This window comes from Aethalodelphis obliquidens, unplaced genomic scaffold, assembly GCF_003676395.1.
Source record: "Aethalodelphis obliquidens isolate GAN/ISIS:26980383/991018 unplaced genomic scaffold, ASM367639v1 scaffold53, whole genome shotgun sequence".
NCBI lineage: Eukaryota > Metazoa > Chordata > Mammalia > Artiodactyla > Delphinidae > Aethalodelphis > Aethalodelphis obliquidens.
In genome coordinates, this window is record NW_020837997.1 from 14,271,086 (window position 1) to 14,286,940 (window position 15,855).

Genomic DNA, 15,855 nt, shown 5'->3' on the forward strand with positions numbered 1-15,855 from the left:
GTGGTTCCGCGTGCTGGCGGCATGTCAGCTGTACGCTGGGGCCGCGGCGCGGCGGGGTTCGGGAGGGCCCTGTGGCCGGCGGGAACCCCCGGCCTCCTGGCCGAGGAAGGTAATGAAGGGGAGTCCCGGAACCGCTGCCCTGCCCCCCCCACCCGCGGCCGTGACCTCTGGCTTCTCGACCCTCGGGATCCAGCTTCCTCCGACACTTGCCCTTTGATCTTGGGAGTTCTGGGGAACCCAGTGACTCGACCCCGCTTTCACTCGCCCTTGGCCCACTCTCCGGACAGGGGTCGGCGGGGCACTTTGATCTTCGACCCTTGATTTCTTTTGGAGCCCCATGACTCACTATTTACGGTTTAGGGTTTTTAACCTTTGAATTGTCTGTGCCTTAGTTCGACGAACCTTTTATCCTCTACCCCACGCCCCACTTTTCTTTTTTCCTTTGCCCGTGGTGTCCCCTTCACTTTTGTCCTGTTAGTTTCTTTCCAGTGTGAGACCGGTGACCACTGACAGTTCCCACTGCCTTTAGGCTTCCTTTGCCCCTGTCAGGGCCCTCCCTCCCCGACCCCTGATGCCCGCCTCCTTCAGCCTCCCTGGTCTCTCCTGCAGGGGCTCTTGGTGGCGTCTGGGGCCGTAAGAGGAGCTCGACTGCCAGCCCTTGTGAGCAGGACCGCCGGAAGGACTGGGGCCATGCCGAGCTGCTGGAGGGTGAGCCTGACCCCCGAGGTTTGGGGCCTGAAGCCCCTTCCTCGCTGTCCCCCCGTCGGCAGCGCTGCTGGGAGCCGCCTCCCTGGTTCCCCACAGGGACCCCGGTGAGAAGGGATGTCAGTCTGTAAGGTGGGGTGACTCATGGGGTCCTGCTCTCTGGTGGTCCGAGGGCTCCCATGGTGAAGCGAGTGCTGTACACAGCGAGCTCTTGTAGTTCCCTCGTCCCAGCAGGGGCTCCCCCTTTCCAGATGAGACAGTCGAGGCCCAGATCTGTGGCTGGAGAGACTGGCTCAAGGCCACCCACCGCTGCACGTGCAGAGCTGGGCTTTGAGCTGTGACATGACCAAGCTCAGTGGTCCTGGCTCAGCTTCCTGGGCTTGGGCGCACGATGGGGTCTACTCGTGGTCCTTGTCACCTGGGATGGACAGCCAGGTCCTGGCGGCCTCTGTAGCAAGTGGGGGGGCATCTGTCCTTCTCGCCGCCTCACTGTCCTCTCCCTCCCAGACGTCCAGTGCCTCCTGCTTCCCCTCCTGTCCCTTGTCCAGTGTGTGTCCAGCAGCCAGGAGTGGGGTGGGGGAGGCTTTGAAAAACAACACCTAATTTCAGAAAACCCCAAACACGCAGATCTGAAGCCACAGGTCCCATGGGCTTCAAGAACAACCTTCTTTCGTTTCTCACCCATCTCATTATTTTAAAGCTAAGCCCAGGATCTGGAAATCTGAATCACTTCACCTCACTCCCCAGCCTTGAACCATCCAACTGTTTCCTCTCTCACAGAATAATCTCCAGACCCCCACTGAGGGCCGTAGACCTCCAGGCCTTTGCCTACCTCCTCGGCTTCTGGCATCAGGAGCTTTGCACCTGCCTGTCCTGGGTCAGCCCCCAGGTGGCTTGGATGCGGCCACCTCCAAGGGAAACCTGTGCCCACATCCTGCTTCTGCCTCGTGTCCTGCCCGACGCTTTGCCGCCGGCCACTGTCCCACACGTGCAGAAAGGGTCTGCTGAGTCTCCGGACACGGAGGCTAGGGCTGCGCCTGTGTTTCTGCTCTGGGCCAGCTCTCTCTGGGGCCGATGTTGTAGTGAGACAGGTGCAGGCAGGAGATGGATACCCTTGGTCCTCACGTTCGCGGATTCTGTGTTTGCAAAGTCTCCTACCAGCTGAACTTGTAACCCCAAAGCCGATGCACACCTTCCCAGCTGAGGTGGAGCTGGGCGAAGCCCTGTCAACAGGCATCCTTTTCAGGGTGTATCTGGTGCCACGTTTTTGCATTTTGTGCTGTTCGTTGGTGTTTCTGCAGTTTAAAATGGCCCCAGACCTGGTGCTGGGGTGCTGTCTAGTTTCCTCAGCTCAACGGGGCTGTGACGTGCCTTTTGTAGAAAATCTGCATGTTCGACAAGCTTTGTTGAGGGGTGAGATGTAGGAGTGTTGGCTGTGAGTTCAATGTTAGTGAATTAGCAATACATAGGAAATAAGATATCTCAGATGAGAACTCACAAAACAGTGTTATGTGTGGACCTGTTGGTGGAAATACGACCACGGGCTCTCAGGAGCCCCGTGTTTGCCTGGGAGTGATGGTTCCCTGTTCACCAGCTCAGTGGCCTGAAACTCTGTAGAACAGAACTGCCCCAGGTCCTGAGAGCTGACTGTCCTTGAAGTGGCGCAGGGCGGCGGCGGGCTGTGAATTGTCTGTGTGTGGGGTGGTGGGGTGTGGGGGTAATGGCACGTGCAAAGGCCTGAGGCCATTACGGATGGAGTGGGGGTGAGAGGGGCAGGGAGGCGCCGGCACCTGGGTGGATTTTGAAGGCAGAGCCCTGAGGAGGCACTCACGGGCTGCATGTAGAGGGGGAGAGTCGCAGATGACCTGTGACTTTTGTTCAGGCTGGGAAGGACAGAGCTTGGCGGGGGTGGGGGAAGACGCAGAGAGGCAGGTTGTGGGCAACACCGGGAGCCTGTTCGGGACGTTGGGTTTGAGTGGCTCGGGTGGATGGGTGCTGGTTGGGTGGGCGGGGCGTGCGTGGCCAACGAGGTAAGTCTAGGGACGTTGTCGGTGGTCAGCAGACACACGGGGCTGAGGTCTGTCGCCTCCTGGGCAGCGGGGTCCCCTGACGTCTCGCCCTCTGCCCCACAGTGCTCAAGGCGCGGGTGCGGCAGCTGCAGGCCGAGGGCATGGCAGAGGTGACGGTGAAGAGGGTGGCCAAGAGGGTGGCCGTGGCTCGAGCCCCGGAGGCTGGCGGCGCCCAGCCACCCAGGCAGGCCCCGGCCGGGGCCAAGGGGGCCGGGGCCAAGGGCGCCGCCGCCACACTCAGCAGCCGCTGGGCGCAGAAACTGGACAGCGATCAGCAGCTGATGGAGAAGCGCAAGCAGCGGCTGGAGGGGAAGCTGCAGAAGCGTGTGGAGAAGGGGGCCTGGCAAAAGCAGCTGCGCCTGGAGCCCCGGCTGCTGAGCAGGAAGCTGGCGAGCCAGCTGCAGCACTGGGAGCAGGGGGCGCCCCGGAGCCCGTGGGAGGAGCAGCTGGCACAGCTGCTGCAGGAGGCCCCACACAGGCTGAGCAGCGAGGCGGCGGCAGCTCCGGCGGACAGAGGCCCCGAGTCGCGGCTGGAGGGCCAGCAGCAGAGGCTCCTGTCCTTCTTTGAGTGCTGCCTGCTCACGGGCCACCTGCCCCTGGCCCACCACGTGCTGGTCACCCACCACAGCAAGTCCCAGCAGCAGCGGCTGCTCACGCTCTCCATGTACAACATGGTCATGCTCGGCTGGGCTCGCCAGGTGAGTGACTGGGCCCAGGGAGCGAGTGCCCCAGGGTCGGAGGCAGAAGCCAACTTGAGGGCACTTAGATTCGAACCCTTGTCTTTTAGCTCCAGGGCTCAGGCCTTTGTCTTTTATTGTTTTAATAATTCTTTAGGCTTGTCGATTATGAGTCACACGTGGCCTTCAAAGCAAAGTGTGAAAATGACCAAAAGGGCAGGAAGAAGCTGTGCTCTGGTTCAGAGCATTTCCTTCCGGTTACTTGACCACGGCTCTAGTGCGAGGGGCGCTGCAGACCCTCCCTGGGGCTGCGACCTCAGTGCTTTCCACCTAGCTTGTTCTTGTCTCGAGCTTCCTAGGTGGGCTCCTTCTTTTTAATGCAGACATTCACAGCTGTGAATTTCCCTCTGGGAACAACTTTAGCTGCTTCCCTCTCCCACGTCTTCTGTTTTCACCTGGGACTTCTCCTCTGACCTGTGGCTGCTTAGGAGTGTTGCTTAAGCGCCCTTGCTGTGAAAACTTCCCCAACGCCCTCCCTCCCGTGGGTCTGCGACCTCATTTGAGGAGCAGCAGGGAAAGCGTTAGTGCCGGGCAATCAAGGGAAACAGTTGTGTGGAGACACAGGTGCAACTCACTAAGGCAGGTTGGCGGCAGGGACTTCGCTGTGCTGACTCACGCACAGAACGCGGCCCAGAGCTGCCTGATAGCGCTGGGAGGCTCCCAAGGCCTCCACAGCGACAGTCACGGGGGGCTTCTTGCCTGCATTGTCTTTGCAGGAGGGCACTCAGTTCCAGGAGTTAGTCTGCCTTCCCAGGTCTCTGGCCTCTGCCGTCCCCCTCACAAAGCGTCCTGTTACAGCAGCATATTTCTGATTAGATGAGCTTCCTGGGGCTGCCGAACAAATGAACAAACTGGGAGGCTTAAAGTAGCAGAAGTTTGTTTTCTTTTAGTCCCAGCGGCCAGACGTCCGAGGTCAGGGCGTGGCAGGGCCCCACTCCCTCTGGAGGCTCCAGGGGAGGGCGCTTCGTGCCTCTGCCAGCTCCTGGGTCTGCGATGTCCCTTGGGCTGTGACCGCGTCCCTCTGATCTCTGCCTCAGTGCTCACACGGCCTCCTCCAGTGTGACCTCATCCTAACTGCACCTGACCTCATCTAACTGACCTCATCCTAACTGCACCCTGCACCTGCAGGGACCCGGTTTCCAAATAAGGCCCTTTTCTGAGGTTCCAGGTGGATTTGAGTTTTGGGGGCCCTAGGCAGCCAGCCTATGTCAGGCAGGCCTGGCTACCACCCAGACCTGAGTTTAGTCCCGTTCTGCCACGTGCTCCCTGTGGCCACACCCCCCCCTTCCCTCTGAGCCTTGGGTTTCCCATCTTGGGAGGAGTGAGGGCTGTAATCCAGGGCTCCAACCTCATGTATGTGTGTGCTTAACACTGTGAAGGTTCGAATGCATGTTTTCATGGTGGTGGTGACGTTACTGTGAGTTTTTTTTTCTTTTTTTTAATAAAAGTTGTTTCCACTTTTTATTTATTTATTTGGCTGCATCAGGTCTTAGTTGTGGCTCGCGGGATCTAGAGCGCAGGCTCAGTAGTTGTGGCGCACAGGCTTAGTTGCTCCGCGGCACGTGGGATCCTCCCGGACCAGGGCTCGAACCCATGTCCCCTGCGTTGGCAGGAGGATCCTTAACCACTGCGCCACCAGGGAAGTCCTCCTACTGTGAGCGTTTAGAGGTAGGATAGATGGGCTGAATCTGGACCAGCAGCGTCCGGTAGGCCTTTCTGTGACTTTGCCAGTGTTCCTCACCTGCTCCAGCGTCCTGTCGCTGCTGAAGCGAGTGTTTAATTTAAACTAAGCTAAGTGGCCGCTGTGGTTGGTGACTACCGGACTGAGCAGCCCCCCCTTCCTGCCCCCCACCCCGGGCCGTGCAGGCAGGCACCTAGGACCCAGTTGCTGGCACGTGGTCTGGGGTGGCAGCACCTGTCAGACAGGGTGCAGGACACATGGCGGGGTGCTGGGAATGCCTCTCTCTGGAAGGGTCTGTGGCATCTCTCCTGAGCCACCAGTGGGCTGGAGGAGAAACCACAGGGGAAGTTAGCGGCGAGGCCTGTGTGGAGGGAGGCCCGGTCGCCGGGAAACTGGGTAGAGGAGTGGGCGGGCAGCAGGGAGCACTGTGGGCCGAGCTGGGGCCTCCCTTCTGTCCACACCCGGCCCCCCCACAGGCCCTCACCCCGCTTGGTTCCCCCAGGGCTCCTTCAAAGAGCTGACGTACGTGTTCTTCATGCTGAAAGACGCCGGCCTCGCCCCGGACCTGCAGTCCTACGCGGCTGCCCTGCAGTGCATGGGGCGCCTGGACCAGGATGCTGGTACCATCCGAAGGTGGGTGGATCGGTGTAGGGTGGCCTGGCTGAGCTGGGGGCTGGGATCCCTGGGGCTCCCCGGGCACTGGCGCTGTGAGCCGGGTGTGTGTGCCCTGCAGGTGCCTGAAGCAGATGGCGCAGGACGGGCTACAGCTGCAGGGGCTCTTCACGGCTGTGCCGCTGAGCGCCGAGGAGCGGGCTGAGCTCCTGCGGGCCGTGCGCAAGGCCAAGCCCGCCTTCACCCCCCCGCGGCCGCCCGTGCCCCCGCCCCAGGTCAACACCTCGCCGCTGCTCCGGGAGATATACGCCAAGGTGAGCTGGGGCCTGTGGCCTGGCACCTGCCGGGGGCGGGGGGCGGGGGGGGGGTTGTCGTCTCCGGGTGCCTTGGCCCCTTCCCGTCTCTCCTGGCGGGGTCGGCCCCACCCACCCCCATGCTGGCGGGAGGGAGGCTGCTGTGGGGGGCCCATGCCGCACCGTCCTCGGTTTCCACGTGGCGATGCAGCTGTGGGCCGAGTGTCGGGGTGTTGCAGGGCCTGTGTGCCCTCTCTAAGACTGGACAGCTACCTCCGCAGGCGGCAGGCAGCGGGCAAGGCCACATCTACCTCCCAGGGTGGAGTAGAGCATGACATCTTGAGGCACTGGGTTTTTTATTTTTACTGAGACATAGTTCTCCTATTCTACAGTTCACCTTTTAAAGTGTAATTCAGTATTTTTTTTTTTTTACTATATTGATCTCTATGTAATTCCAGAACATTCCATTATCCCAAAAGGAAGCCCGTCCCCATCAGCAGTCAGTGCCCATTCCCCCCGCCAACCCCTGACAACCACTAACCACTAACTCTCTGTGGATCGGCCTGTTCTGGACGTTTCCCATCAGTGGACTCACACACTGTGTGTCCTTCTGTGTCTGGCTTCTCTCACTGAGCATCGTGTTCTCAGGGTCCGTCCATGCTGTAGCGAGTGTCAGGGCTTTCACCCCTTCTCAGGGTTGAGTGATGTTCCCGTGTGTGGAGGGACCACATTGTGTTTATCTATCATCTGTTGACGGACACTTTGGTCGTTTCTAGCTTTTAAGCATCGTGAACCGCGTTGCTGTGGCTGTGGACAGGTCTTTGTGCAGATGTATGTTTTGGATTCTCAGTGTGTGTGTTGGGTTTTGCTATTTTTAATTTGTCTATTTTGGGAAGGGTCACACGCTCACACAGTGGCGAGTTTACAGAGAAAACGGCAGCACCCGGGGACTCGCACTGGCTTCCTGGGCACCCTGCCCCCCTGGCAAGGCCAGCAGATGCTGTTACACCAGCATCGTTGTCTTACTGTCCTGGGCCCTGCTCCCCCCGCAGCGTTAAGGATAGATGGTTTTCAGGAGACTTGGGAAAATGACTGTGATTCTGCCGGGGGGGCGGGCGGGGTCCTGGCATGTGTACGGTGGACAGCTGCTCTTCTTGACCTCGGGTGTGGATGGAACCCTGGGGGACTCAGGTCGAGAGGTCAGGCACCGGCACCTCACCACCAGCCTGTTGCCACCAGCAGGATCCCGCTGTGTCCTACCCGAGGCTGCACTTGTCCCTGAAGGAGCTGCAGGGCCTCTTCCAACAGCAGCTTCGCGTGGAGATGGCCACCACCATCACCGTGGAGTCCGTGGAGAAGGTTCCACTGCTGACCAAGGAGGTCCTGCATGCGGTAAGGGGCTGGGGGGTGGTCCGCTCCGGCTGAGCTGGGCGTCCCCTGCCTGGGCAGGGTCGCGTGGGGGAGGCCGGCTGCACGGCAACCACCCCCCCGCCCCCCCACTGAGCCAGGCACTGCCAGGCATAGGGCTGGGGCCTCGCGGGCTGCAGGTTTGGGTGGGCACGGTGATGACTCCTTGTGTACCCCCTCCCCCCAGCGGAAGACCCTGGCAGGCCTGCGCACCCGATGGAGGACGGCGCTGTACCGGGAGCTGCAAGAGACCAAGGAGAGCGAGGCCCACGCTGCTCGAGAAGGCCGCCTCTCACTCTTCCCGTACCTGTGCCTGCTCAGTGAGAAGGAGGTTGTGAGGATGCTGCTGCAGGTGCGCGCGGGGCCGGGGGGAGGGGCTGCTGCGAGTGTGCCTGCGGGTTCCACACGGAGCGCGGGGCTCATGGCGCTCGCTGCCCTCCAGACCCTCCAGGCGCTGCCCGCGCAGGGAGAGTCACTTCTCTTCTTGGCACACGAGCTGGGTCTGCGTGTCTTCAAGAGGAAGCAGCTCAGAAACGAGGTGCAGGAACTGGAGCAGCGCTACTCCAAGTACCTGCACCTGCTGGCCTCCGACACCCAGGTGAGGCCCAGGGAGCCCGGGTGGGGAAACCCAGGCGTTGAGCGGAGGTCCCCTCCCCTCTCTCCTCTCCCCTTTCCTGAGGCGGCTGGATTTGCCCCCAGACTCCACCTCATTTTCCTCACCTAACCCTGGGATAGCAGTCAGCTCACCCCTCCCTGGGGGTGGGTGGTGGTCTCCAGCTCTGCACCCAGACTCTCCTCCCCCTGAGCCACCCTCCCGCTCGCAGGTGGCGGAACCGTGCCTGCCACGGCAGCATTGGGAGGCACTGGGGGTGCCTGAGGCCCCCCACGAGCAGCCCTGGCCCATGTCAGTGGTGGTGCAGCTGGGCAAGCAGCTGGCGGAGGTGCTGGTGCGGGCCGCGCAGATGCCCAGCAGCCTGGCAGCGCCCCGGAGCCCCGGCACGCTCATCCCTGTGCTCTACCATGTGTACTCCTTCCGCAGCTTCCGCCAGGTGGGCCACTGTGGGGACGGGCGTGCGAGGAGGCCGTGGGCTCTGGGTGGTGCAGGGCCCCTGGGCCACGGTGGGATCCTGCCAGAATTGTGCTGTGGCCTCAGACCTGGTCTCAGGGTCAGGGCGTCTGAGGGGACCCCGGGGCCCTCCTCCACGGCCTTTGGGGCAGCCCCCTGACCTTCTCTGCCTGCCCCGCCCCCAGATCGGCATCCTGAAGCCTCACCCCGCCTTCACGCAGCTGCTGGAGACGGCGGCAGAGCGCACACTGACCTTTGAGTCGACGGACGTGCCCATGCTGTGCCCACCGCTGCCCTGGACGTCGCCCCACTCGGGCGCCTTTCTGCTGAGCCCCACCAAGATGATGCGCTCAGTGGAGGGCAGCCAGCAGCACCAGCTCCTGCTGGAGCGCTGCCCGCCTGCCGAGCTGCACGGTGCTCTGGATGCCCTCACCCAGCTGGGCAACTGTGCCTGGCGGGTCAACGGGCGCGTGCTGGACCTGGTGCTGCAGCTCTTCGCTGACAAGGGCTGCCCTCGCCTGGGTGTGCCCGCCCCGCCCTCCGAGGCCCCCCGGCCACCCGAGGGCCGTCGGGCTCCCAAGCGCTGCTTGCTGCCCGAGGTTTCGCCTGCTGAAAAGGCTGAGATGCGGCGGGAGCTGGCCCGGCGCCTCAAGGTGGCACGGGAGATGCAGAGCCTGCGCGCCGATGCGCTGTACCGCCTGTCGCTGGCCCGGCACCTGCGGCACCGTGTCTTCTGGCTGCCGCACAACATGGACTTCCGCGGCCGGACCTATCCCTGCTCACCGCATTTCAACCACCTGGGCAGCGACCTGGCCCGCGCACTGCTGGAGTTCGCCCAGGGCCGCCCGCTCGGCCCGCACGGCCTCAACTGGCTCAAGATCCATCTGGTCAACCTCACGGGGCTCAAGAAGCGCGAGTCGCTGCAGGCACGCCGGGACTATGCGGACGAGCTGATGGAGGACATCCTGGACTCGGCGGACCGGCCCATGACGGTGGGTGGCGTGGGGAGGACAGCAGCTGGGCCCTGACCCCTGACCCCTGACCGTCTGGCTCTCCTGGCCGCCGCGGCACCCACCTCAGACCCATGCAGGCACCCCCCGCCCCCTACTTCTTCCCAGGCACCCCTCTGCTTGTCTTTCCCTCTGTCCTGGGCCATCAGCAGCCTCCCATGCCGCAATAGGCCTCCCTCCAGGCTGGCCCCTCCCTGGTCTGTCACTCCTGTTCTCTGTCCACACCTGTCCCCACGACACCTGGACCCGCCCGGGAGGTGCCCCCAGGCTGGCTCTGACCCCGCCGGGGCTGGCCTCACCCAGCCTGCTGCTTCCTGCAGGGCCGCAAGTGGTGGATGGAGGCGGATGAGCCCTGGCAAGCCCTGGCCTGCTGCATGGAGGTCGCCCGGGCGGTGCGCGCCCCCGACCCCGCTGCCTACGTCTCCCACTTCCCAGTTCACCAGGTGAGCCAGGGGACTCTGGTGTGGAGCATGCCCTGCCCTTGCGGGCCCCTGCCAGAGGTGTCTCGCTCGGGCTGAGGCGCCGAGGGATGGCCCGGGTGTCTGGCACCTGGCCATCCCACTCTGCACAGGCTGGTGTTCCCACGGCGAGCAGCTTGTGCAGGCACGCCGCCCCCCCTTCTGTGCCTCGATTCCGCTTTGTGGGAGGTCCAGGGAGCTCGCTGTGAGCGGAGCTGGGGAAGCCTGGAGCTCGCCTTGCCCCGCCCCTCGCTCCCTGCGCCTCACTCTTCCACCCCTCGCCCAGGACGGCTCCTGTAACGGCCTGCAGCACTACGCCGCCCTGGGCCGGGACAGCGTGGGGGCCGCCTCCGTCAACCTGTTGCCCTCGGACCTGCCGCAGGACGTGTACAGTGAGGTGGCGGCACAGGTGCGCACCCACCCCGCCCCCGCTTGCTCTTATCCCCCAGCCCCACCCGGGTCTGTCTGTCGAACATCTGGGTGCTGTGGACCCCACTGCCACGGCCGCCAACTGTCAGGTGACCCGGCAGTCAGGCAGGGTTCCTGGGGGACGTGTCAGAGGGGGCAATGGTGAGGTCCAGGGGAAGAGAAGGAGCCTCGGGGTGGGAGGCTTCTGGGTGGGCACGGCCCCGCCCACTGATGCCCCGCCCACTGACCCCTGCTCCAACAGGTGGAGGTGTTCCGCAGACAGGACGCCGAACAGGGTGTGCAGGTGGCCCAGGTGCTGGAGGGTTTCATCAGCCGCAAGGTGGTCAAGCAGACGGTGATGACTGTGGTGTACGGGGTCACCCGCTACGGGGGCCGCCTGCAGATCGAGAAGCGCCTCCGGGAGATCCACGACTTCCCCCAGGTGCGCAGGGCCGAGACTCCAGATCCTGCCGGCCACTGTCCTGTAGCAGGTGGCCGCTGGGCAGCAGGCGGTCCTGACACAGGGTCTTGTCTCTGCCCACCGTGGGGTCCTCCAGCGGGGCCCATGGGAGCGAGCCCACCCCCTCAAGAGTGCGCGAGGTCACTGGCCCAGGGCCATCAGGCGTTGTAGAGGGAACCTGGGCCCCGCCCACGCCCTCCCCTCACCCTCTCCCCAGGACTTCGTGTGGGAGGCTTCTCACTACCTCGTGCGCCAGGTGTTCAACAGCCTGCAGGAGATGTTCTCGGGCACCCGGTCCATCCAGGTGAGGCCTCATCCTCCCCTTGCCCCCCGTCGGCCGTGGCTCCCCAGACCCGGCCCCCCTGAGCCCGGTGTCCGTCCCTGCAGCGCTGGCTGACCGAGAGCGCCCGGCTCATCTCCCACACGGGCTCGGCCGTGGAGTGGGTCACGCCCCTGGGCATCCCCATCATCCAGCCCTACCACCGTGACTCCAAGGTCATGGTATGTGCAGCCCCCCCGCTCCCCCCGCCCCCCGCCGCTGCCGCGCCAGGCAGGACTCAACGCCCCTGCCCCTACCGCCCCTACCCTGCAGATCAAAGGCGGGCTCCAGAGCCTCACCTTCAGCAGCAGCGTGGACACCAGCCAGTGAGTGCACAGGGTGGGGGGCGGGGCCAGGAGGCCACTGGGGTTGGGCCGGGCCGGGCTGAGGCTCCAGAGTCCCCCACCTTGCACCCCGCCCCCAGGAAGCCCAACACGCTGAAGCAGAAGAACGGCTTCCCGCCCAACTTCATCCACTCACTGGACTCCTCGCACATGATGCTCACGGCCCTGCACTGCTACAGGTGCACCAGGGCTGGGGACGCCGCGGTGGGTGCCGCCCGCTGGGGATGGGGTCAGGCGAGGACCGAAGCTGTGGGGGTCTGGGGGACCTGGTGCCCCAGAGGCGACAGGCCTCGAGGCAGGGAGGGGTTGGGATGTGGCTGACTGGGCAGGGGAGGGACTCCAAGTGTGCAGCTGGCCGTCGGAGGGTCCGCGGGCCCAGCCTGCTGTGTGGCCTGCTCTTGACGTGTGTGCACCTGCCGGGGCAGGCAGAGGGTGTCTAGTTTCTCACGGTTCTGTTAGAAACGGCTGTTCCTGTGGGGGGGGGGTGTGGCCGCACTGAGCCAGACTGCTGTGGGAGTTCTGTGTTCTTCCTGTGCCCCCCTGGGGTGGCTCGGGGACCCCTGGGATGGAGCCCTGTGGTGGAAGGGGGCCCAGCCTCAGCCATCCCCTACGGGAAGCTGAGAATCAGTTGGGTGGCAGCTGGGGGTAGGGTGGCAAAGAGGCTTCTTCCTAAGAGGAGAACTTGTCACTTGCCTGCTGAGGGGCACGTGTGGCGCACAGACAGCTGCTGGAGTGTGTGGGGGTGAGAGGCGAGAGGAGAGTGGGCGTCACTGGACAGTGGGCCCCCCGACTGAGCGGTGGGGAGGGGCTTGAGGTGAGAGCTGGGCCAGTGCTGGGCGGCGGTGGGGTGTGGATTGTGAGGGAGGGGACCTCAAGGCGTGGCCTCTCCACGGGGGCCCCTCACTGCTGCCGCAGGAAGGGCCTGACCTTCGTCTCGGTGCACGACTGCTTCTGGACCCACGCCGCTGACGTTGCGGTCATGAACCAGGTGCAGGCCCACCCCCACTAGGGCGGACACCCCCGGCTCTCGCGCCCCCGACCTCATCCCCTCCTGACCTGGGAAGCCCAGTCCCCCCGCCCCTTGGGCCTGGCCCCTGGCTGCCGGCCCCCCCCCCCCCCCCCCCCCCCCATCGCAGGTCTGTCGCGAGCAGTTCGTCCGTCTGCACAGCCAGCCCATTCTCCACAACCTGTCCAGGTTCCTGATTGAGCGGTTCTGCTCCGACCCCAGGTGAGGCCCCCCCAGCCCAGCACCATAGAGGCCGCTCCCTCCCCAGGCCGCCCCAGCCTTACCCCCACCCGGCCTTTGCCCTCAGGACCTCCAAGAGCATCTGGGTCTCCAGGCTGATGGACACGCTGCTGTCTGTGCCCAAGACAGGTGAGGCCCAGGGCTGGACGGCCCCTCACCGGGCTGGGGCAGGGCCTTCCCCAGGGCCCGCCCCCAGCCTTCTGCTCTGCTCCGCAGGGACATTCAACCTGGAGCAGGTGAAGCACTCCACGTACTTCTTCAGCTGACGGCCCGTGCTGCCTCCCTGTACCTTAGTGTGAATAAAGGTCTGTCACCACGTGGGGGCTGCTTGCCTCGGGGAGGGGTGGGCTGCGCGCTGGGTCCAGGCAGAGCGATCATACGCGGCAGGCTGGGCGCCAATGCTGTCGTTTATTGCGCGGAATGGGGGCGTGGGGCTTAGTGGGGCGTGGGGGGCGCAGTGGGCGCTGCTGCCTCGGCTCGTCAGTACATTCACCATGACGGCAGGGACCCCCCCCCCAGCCTCGCCCCTACGCTGGGGTGCTGGAGGGAGTGGTATGTGCCCACTCCGGGGCGGTCACCGCGGACGCACGTGGACAGGGACCAGGCTGGTTATTGCGTGAGCGCGATGGGGGCAGCGGGAAGCCGGCGGGCTAAGTATTGCACTTAAAAACAGATCCTCATTGGAGGGCGAGGGCGGGCGCGGGCGGGGCTCCGCGGCCCTCTTCCCCTTGGCCCCGGCCGGCCTGTCCCCGCTTCACAGTTGGGGGAACTGAGGCACCGAGGTGAAGGGAGCCCCCTCGCCCGCGCGTCCGCGGGGCCGCCGGGGGCAGGGGCAATGTGGGTGGGCTCAGGGCGATGGGTGGCTTGGCGGGGGTGTCCCGCCGGCCCGGGTCGCCCGTCCGACTACAACTACCTACGTCTCCTCTATGGCTTCTGGGGCGGGCGGCCCGGGCTGCGCAATGGCATGGCTTTGGTCTGAGTGACAGCCCCGCCCCGGCCTGGCTGGGCCACAGGGGGGCGCGCAAGGGTCACAAGTTGGACGAGAGACGTGAGCGCGCGGAGTCCAGCGGGTCGGGTCCGCCGGTGGCGCCAGGTGAGGGTGAGGGCGAGGCCGAGTCCCTGCGGTCCGGGCTGGGCCCTGCGGCCCGGGCGGCGGGCGCAGGCCCCAGGCGCGGCGTGGAGCTGCTGGCCGGGCGCACCGAGGCTCCGGGGCCGGGGCCAGGGCCGGGTGCGCCGTGGGGCAGCGAGGGCTGCGAGGCGGACAGCGGGCGCGAGGCGCGGCTCAGGCGGCGCGCGGGCAGCGCGGGCCCGGCGCAGGGCGCAGCAGGTGAGCCAGGCACGCCGCCATAGGGCGAGGTCCGCGGTGCCCGGGGGCTGGAGGGCGCGCCCGGGGGGCTGGCAGCAGGCCCGGGCCCGGGCGAGGCGGCCGTGGGCGCGGGCCCGGGGGGCAAGCGGTGCACGAGGCGCGGCGAACCGAGCGCCAGGGGCCCGACGAGCGGGTGCGCCACCTGCGGGCAGAAGCTCATGGCCACGGCCTGCTGCAGCGTGGCAATGGCCGAGGCGCCCTGCGGCGGCGGCGGCGGCGGCGGCGGGAAGAGGCCGACGCGCTGGCCCAGCTCGGCCTGCTGCACCATCTCGCGGTCGTACTTGACGATCTCCTGGATGATGGCGTTCTCCTGGTTGTTGAACACGCCCGAGTTGAGGTCGTGCTGCACCTTGTGCAGCAGGATCGAGTTCTTCTTGCCTGGTTTAGGGGAGGGGGGCGCGTCAGAGTTGCCTGCTGCCGTGCGCTGCACACACGTGTGGAGCGCCTTCTGCGTGCAGTAGGCCTGCATCTGAGTGCCTGCCCTGAACAGCCAGCACGAATGGAGCCCCTCCTGCACACAGCAAACATGCCAAGTGTCTGCTGTGTATAGGAAGCTGAACTAGTACACCTACCGTATACAGCAAGCATGAATCAAGCACCTTTGTGTGTAGCAAACAAACACGTCAAGCACCTGCTTCACACACAAAGCAAGTATGAGACACCCGAATCCTGCTGGCATGCAGGGAGCACTTCCTGTATACAGCAAGCATGTATCGTGCACCTGCTGTGTACACCACGCAGGTATCAGACACTTACTGTGCACAGCAGCCCACGCAGACTCCTGCCTGTACACGGCCGGCATGCTGAATGCCTGCCGTGTACGTAGCAAGCATGGGTTGAGTGCTTACTGTATATAGCAAACACATCGAGCAAATACTGTACAGAGCAAAAATTTAAGCGCCTCTTATAACATAAACACGTTGAGTGCTTTCTGCGTACTGGGAAGTCTTAACAACTCTTCCCTACCGCACCCCATTTTGCTTCTCCAGCCATTCGCTGTCTTTATTCCCACACATAGCACCAAGGGCCTCTACCTCTCTGAATCCTGCTCTAGTCTTCAGCAAGTCCTTAGCCATTTCTAAGGTTCCCCCTGCCCGGCCACCTCTCCCTTTACCCAAAGCCACCCCCCCCACACACAGGCCAGGCCACCAGATTCCTCCATATGCCCACTCTCATAAAGTGCACAGGTCCTGATCAGGTCCTCCCCTGCCTGGGATCATCCATGGCTCCCCAATGCTTCTGACCTACAGCCCAAGCGCCTTCCTCTACAGCCCTGTGGCCTCATGTGCCTGGTGCCCGCCTCCCTCCCAGCTTCCCTGAGTCCCTGGACTCCAGGCCTCTTTCCCACCTCAGGGCCTTGGCACATGCTGTCTCCACTCCCAGAACATGCCTCTGTCTTTCTACCGGCAACGCCTACCCATCTGGGTCTCCACTTGGAGTCACAAGGACATCCCCTCCTCTGTGACAAGCCTGAGGGTAGCCACCCCGTCAGCCTCATGGGCCACATCTACACCTCCTGGCACACAGTAGGTGCTCAAACATTTGCCTAGGGAGCAGAAACACCCATTTCCCCATCCTTGGGAAACCGGGGCCGTGTCTGGCCAAGGGAGAAAGTGGGTCAAGGAATCCGGTCCGGGGGTCAGAAGGGGCCCTGAGGGTCAGCTGGGCCATGCC

General features: G+C 64.2%; 2 protein-coding genes across 12 annotated transcripts in view; one reads left to right on the forward strand and one right to left on the reverse strand.

Moving 5' to 3' along the window:
* POLRMT (RNA polymerase mitochondrial) overlaps positions 1-15,855 on the forward strand; it is a 20,063-nt gene continuing 4,208 nt past the window's right edge. For 4 of the 11 annotated variants that reach the window (XR_003428441.1, XR_003428442.1, XR_003428443.1 and 1 more), the window contains exons 1-21: positions 1-109; positions 610-708; positions 2,838-3,472; positions 5,695-5,825; positions 5,926-6,118; positions 7,337-7,489; positions 7,692-7,856; positions 7,947-8,102; positions 8,329-8,553; positions 8,756-9,562; positions 9,901-10,023; positions 10,325-10,447; positions 10,709-10,888; positions 11,124-11,210; positions 11,294-11,407; positions 11,499-11,551; positions 11,650-11,748; positions 12,485-12,557; positions 12,706-12,797; positions 12,883-12,944; positions 13,032-13,120. Coding sequence is in view for 6 of the 11 variants with exons in the window: in XM_027085863.1 (XP_026941664.1) it covers positions 22-109; positions 610-708; positions 2,838-3,472; positions 5,695-5,825; positions 5,926-6,118; positions 7,337-7,489; positions 7,692-7,856; positions 7,947-8,102; positions 8,329-8,553; positions 8,756-9,562; positions 9,901-10,023; positions 10,325-10,447; positions 10,709-10,888; positions 11,124-11,210; positions 11,294-11,407; positions 11,499-11,551; positions 11,650-11,748; positions 12,485-12,557; positions 12,706-12,797; positions 12,883-12,944; positions 13,032-13,081 (3,708 nt within the window). In the remaining 5 variants the exon portion in view is untranslated. Of the gene's footprint in view, positions 110-609; positions 813-2,837; positions 3,473-5,694; positions 5,826-5,925; positions 6,119-7,336; positions 7,490-7,691; positions 7,857-7,946; positions 8,103-8,328; positions 8,554-8,755; positions 9,563-9,883; positions 10,024-10,324; positions 10,448-10,708; positions 10,918-11,123; positions 11,211-11,293; positions 11,408-11,498; positions 11,552-11,649; positions 11,749-12,484; positions 12,558-12,705; positions 12,798-12,882; positions 12,945-13,031; positions 13,132-15,855 lie in introns of those variants that run through there. The other 7 variants (XM_027085865.1, XM_027085864.1, XR_003428444.1 and 4 more) reach the window with 7 other exon arrangements.
* Positions 13,844-15,855, reverse strand: part of HCN2 (hyperpolarization activated cyclic nucleotide gated potassium and sodium channel 2) — a gene marked incomplete at its 5' end in the record, with an annotated part of 20,166 nt that continues 18,154 nt past the window's right edge. Inside the window, one exon of the mRNA XM_027085890.1 lies at positions 13,844-14,559. Within this exon, the coding sequence (XP_026941691.1) occupies positions 13,844-14,559 (716 nt within the window). The remainder of the gene's footprint in view (positions 14,560-15,855) is intronic.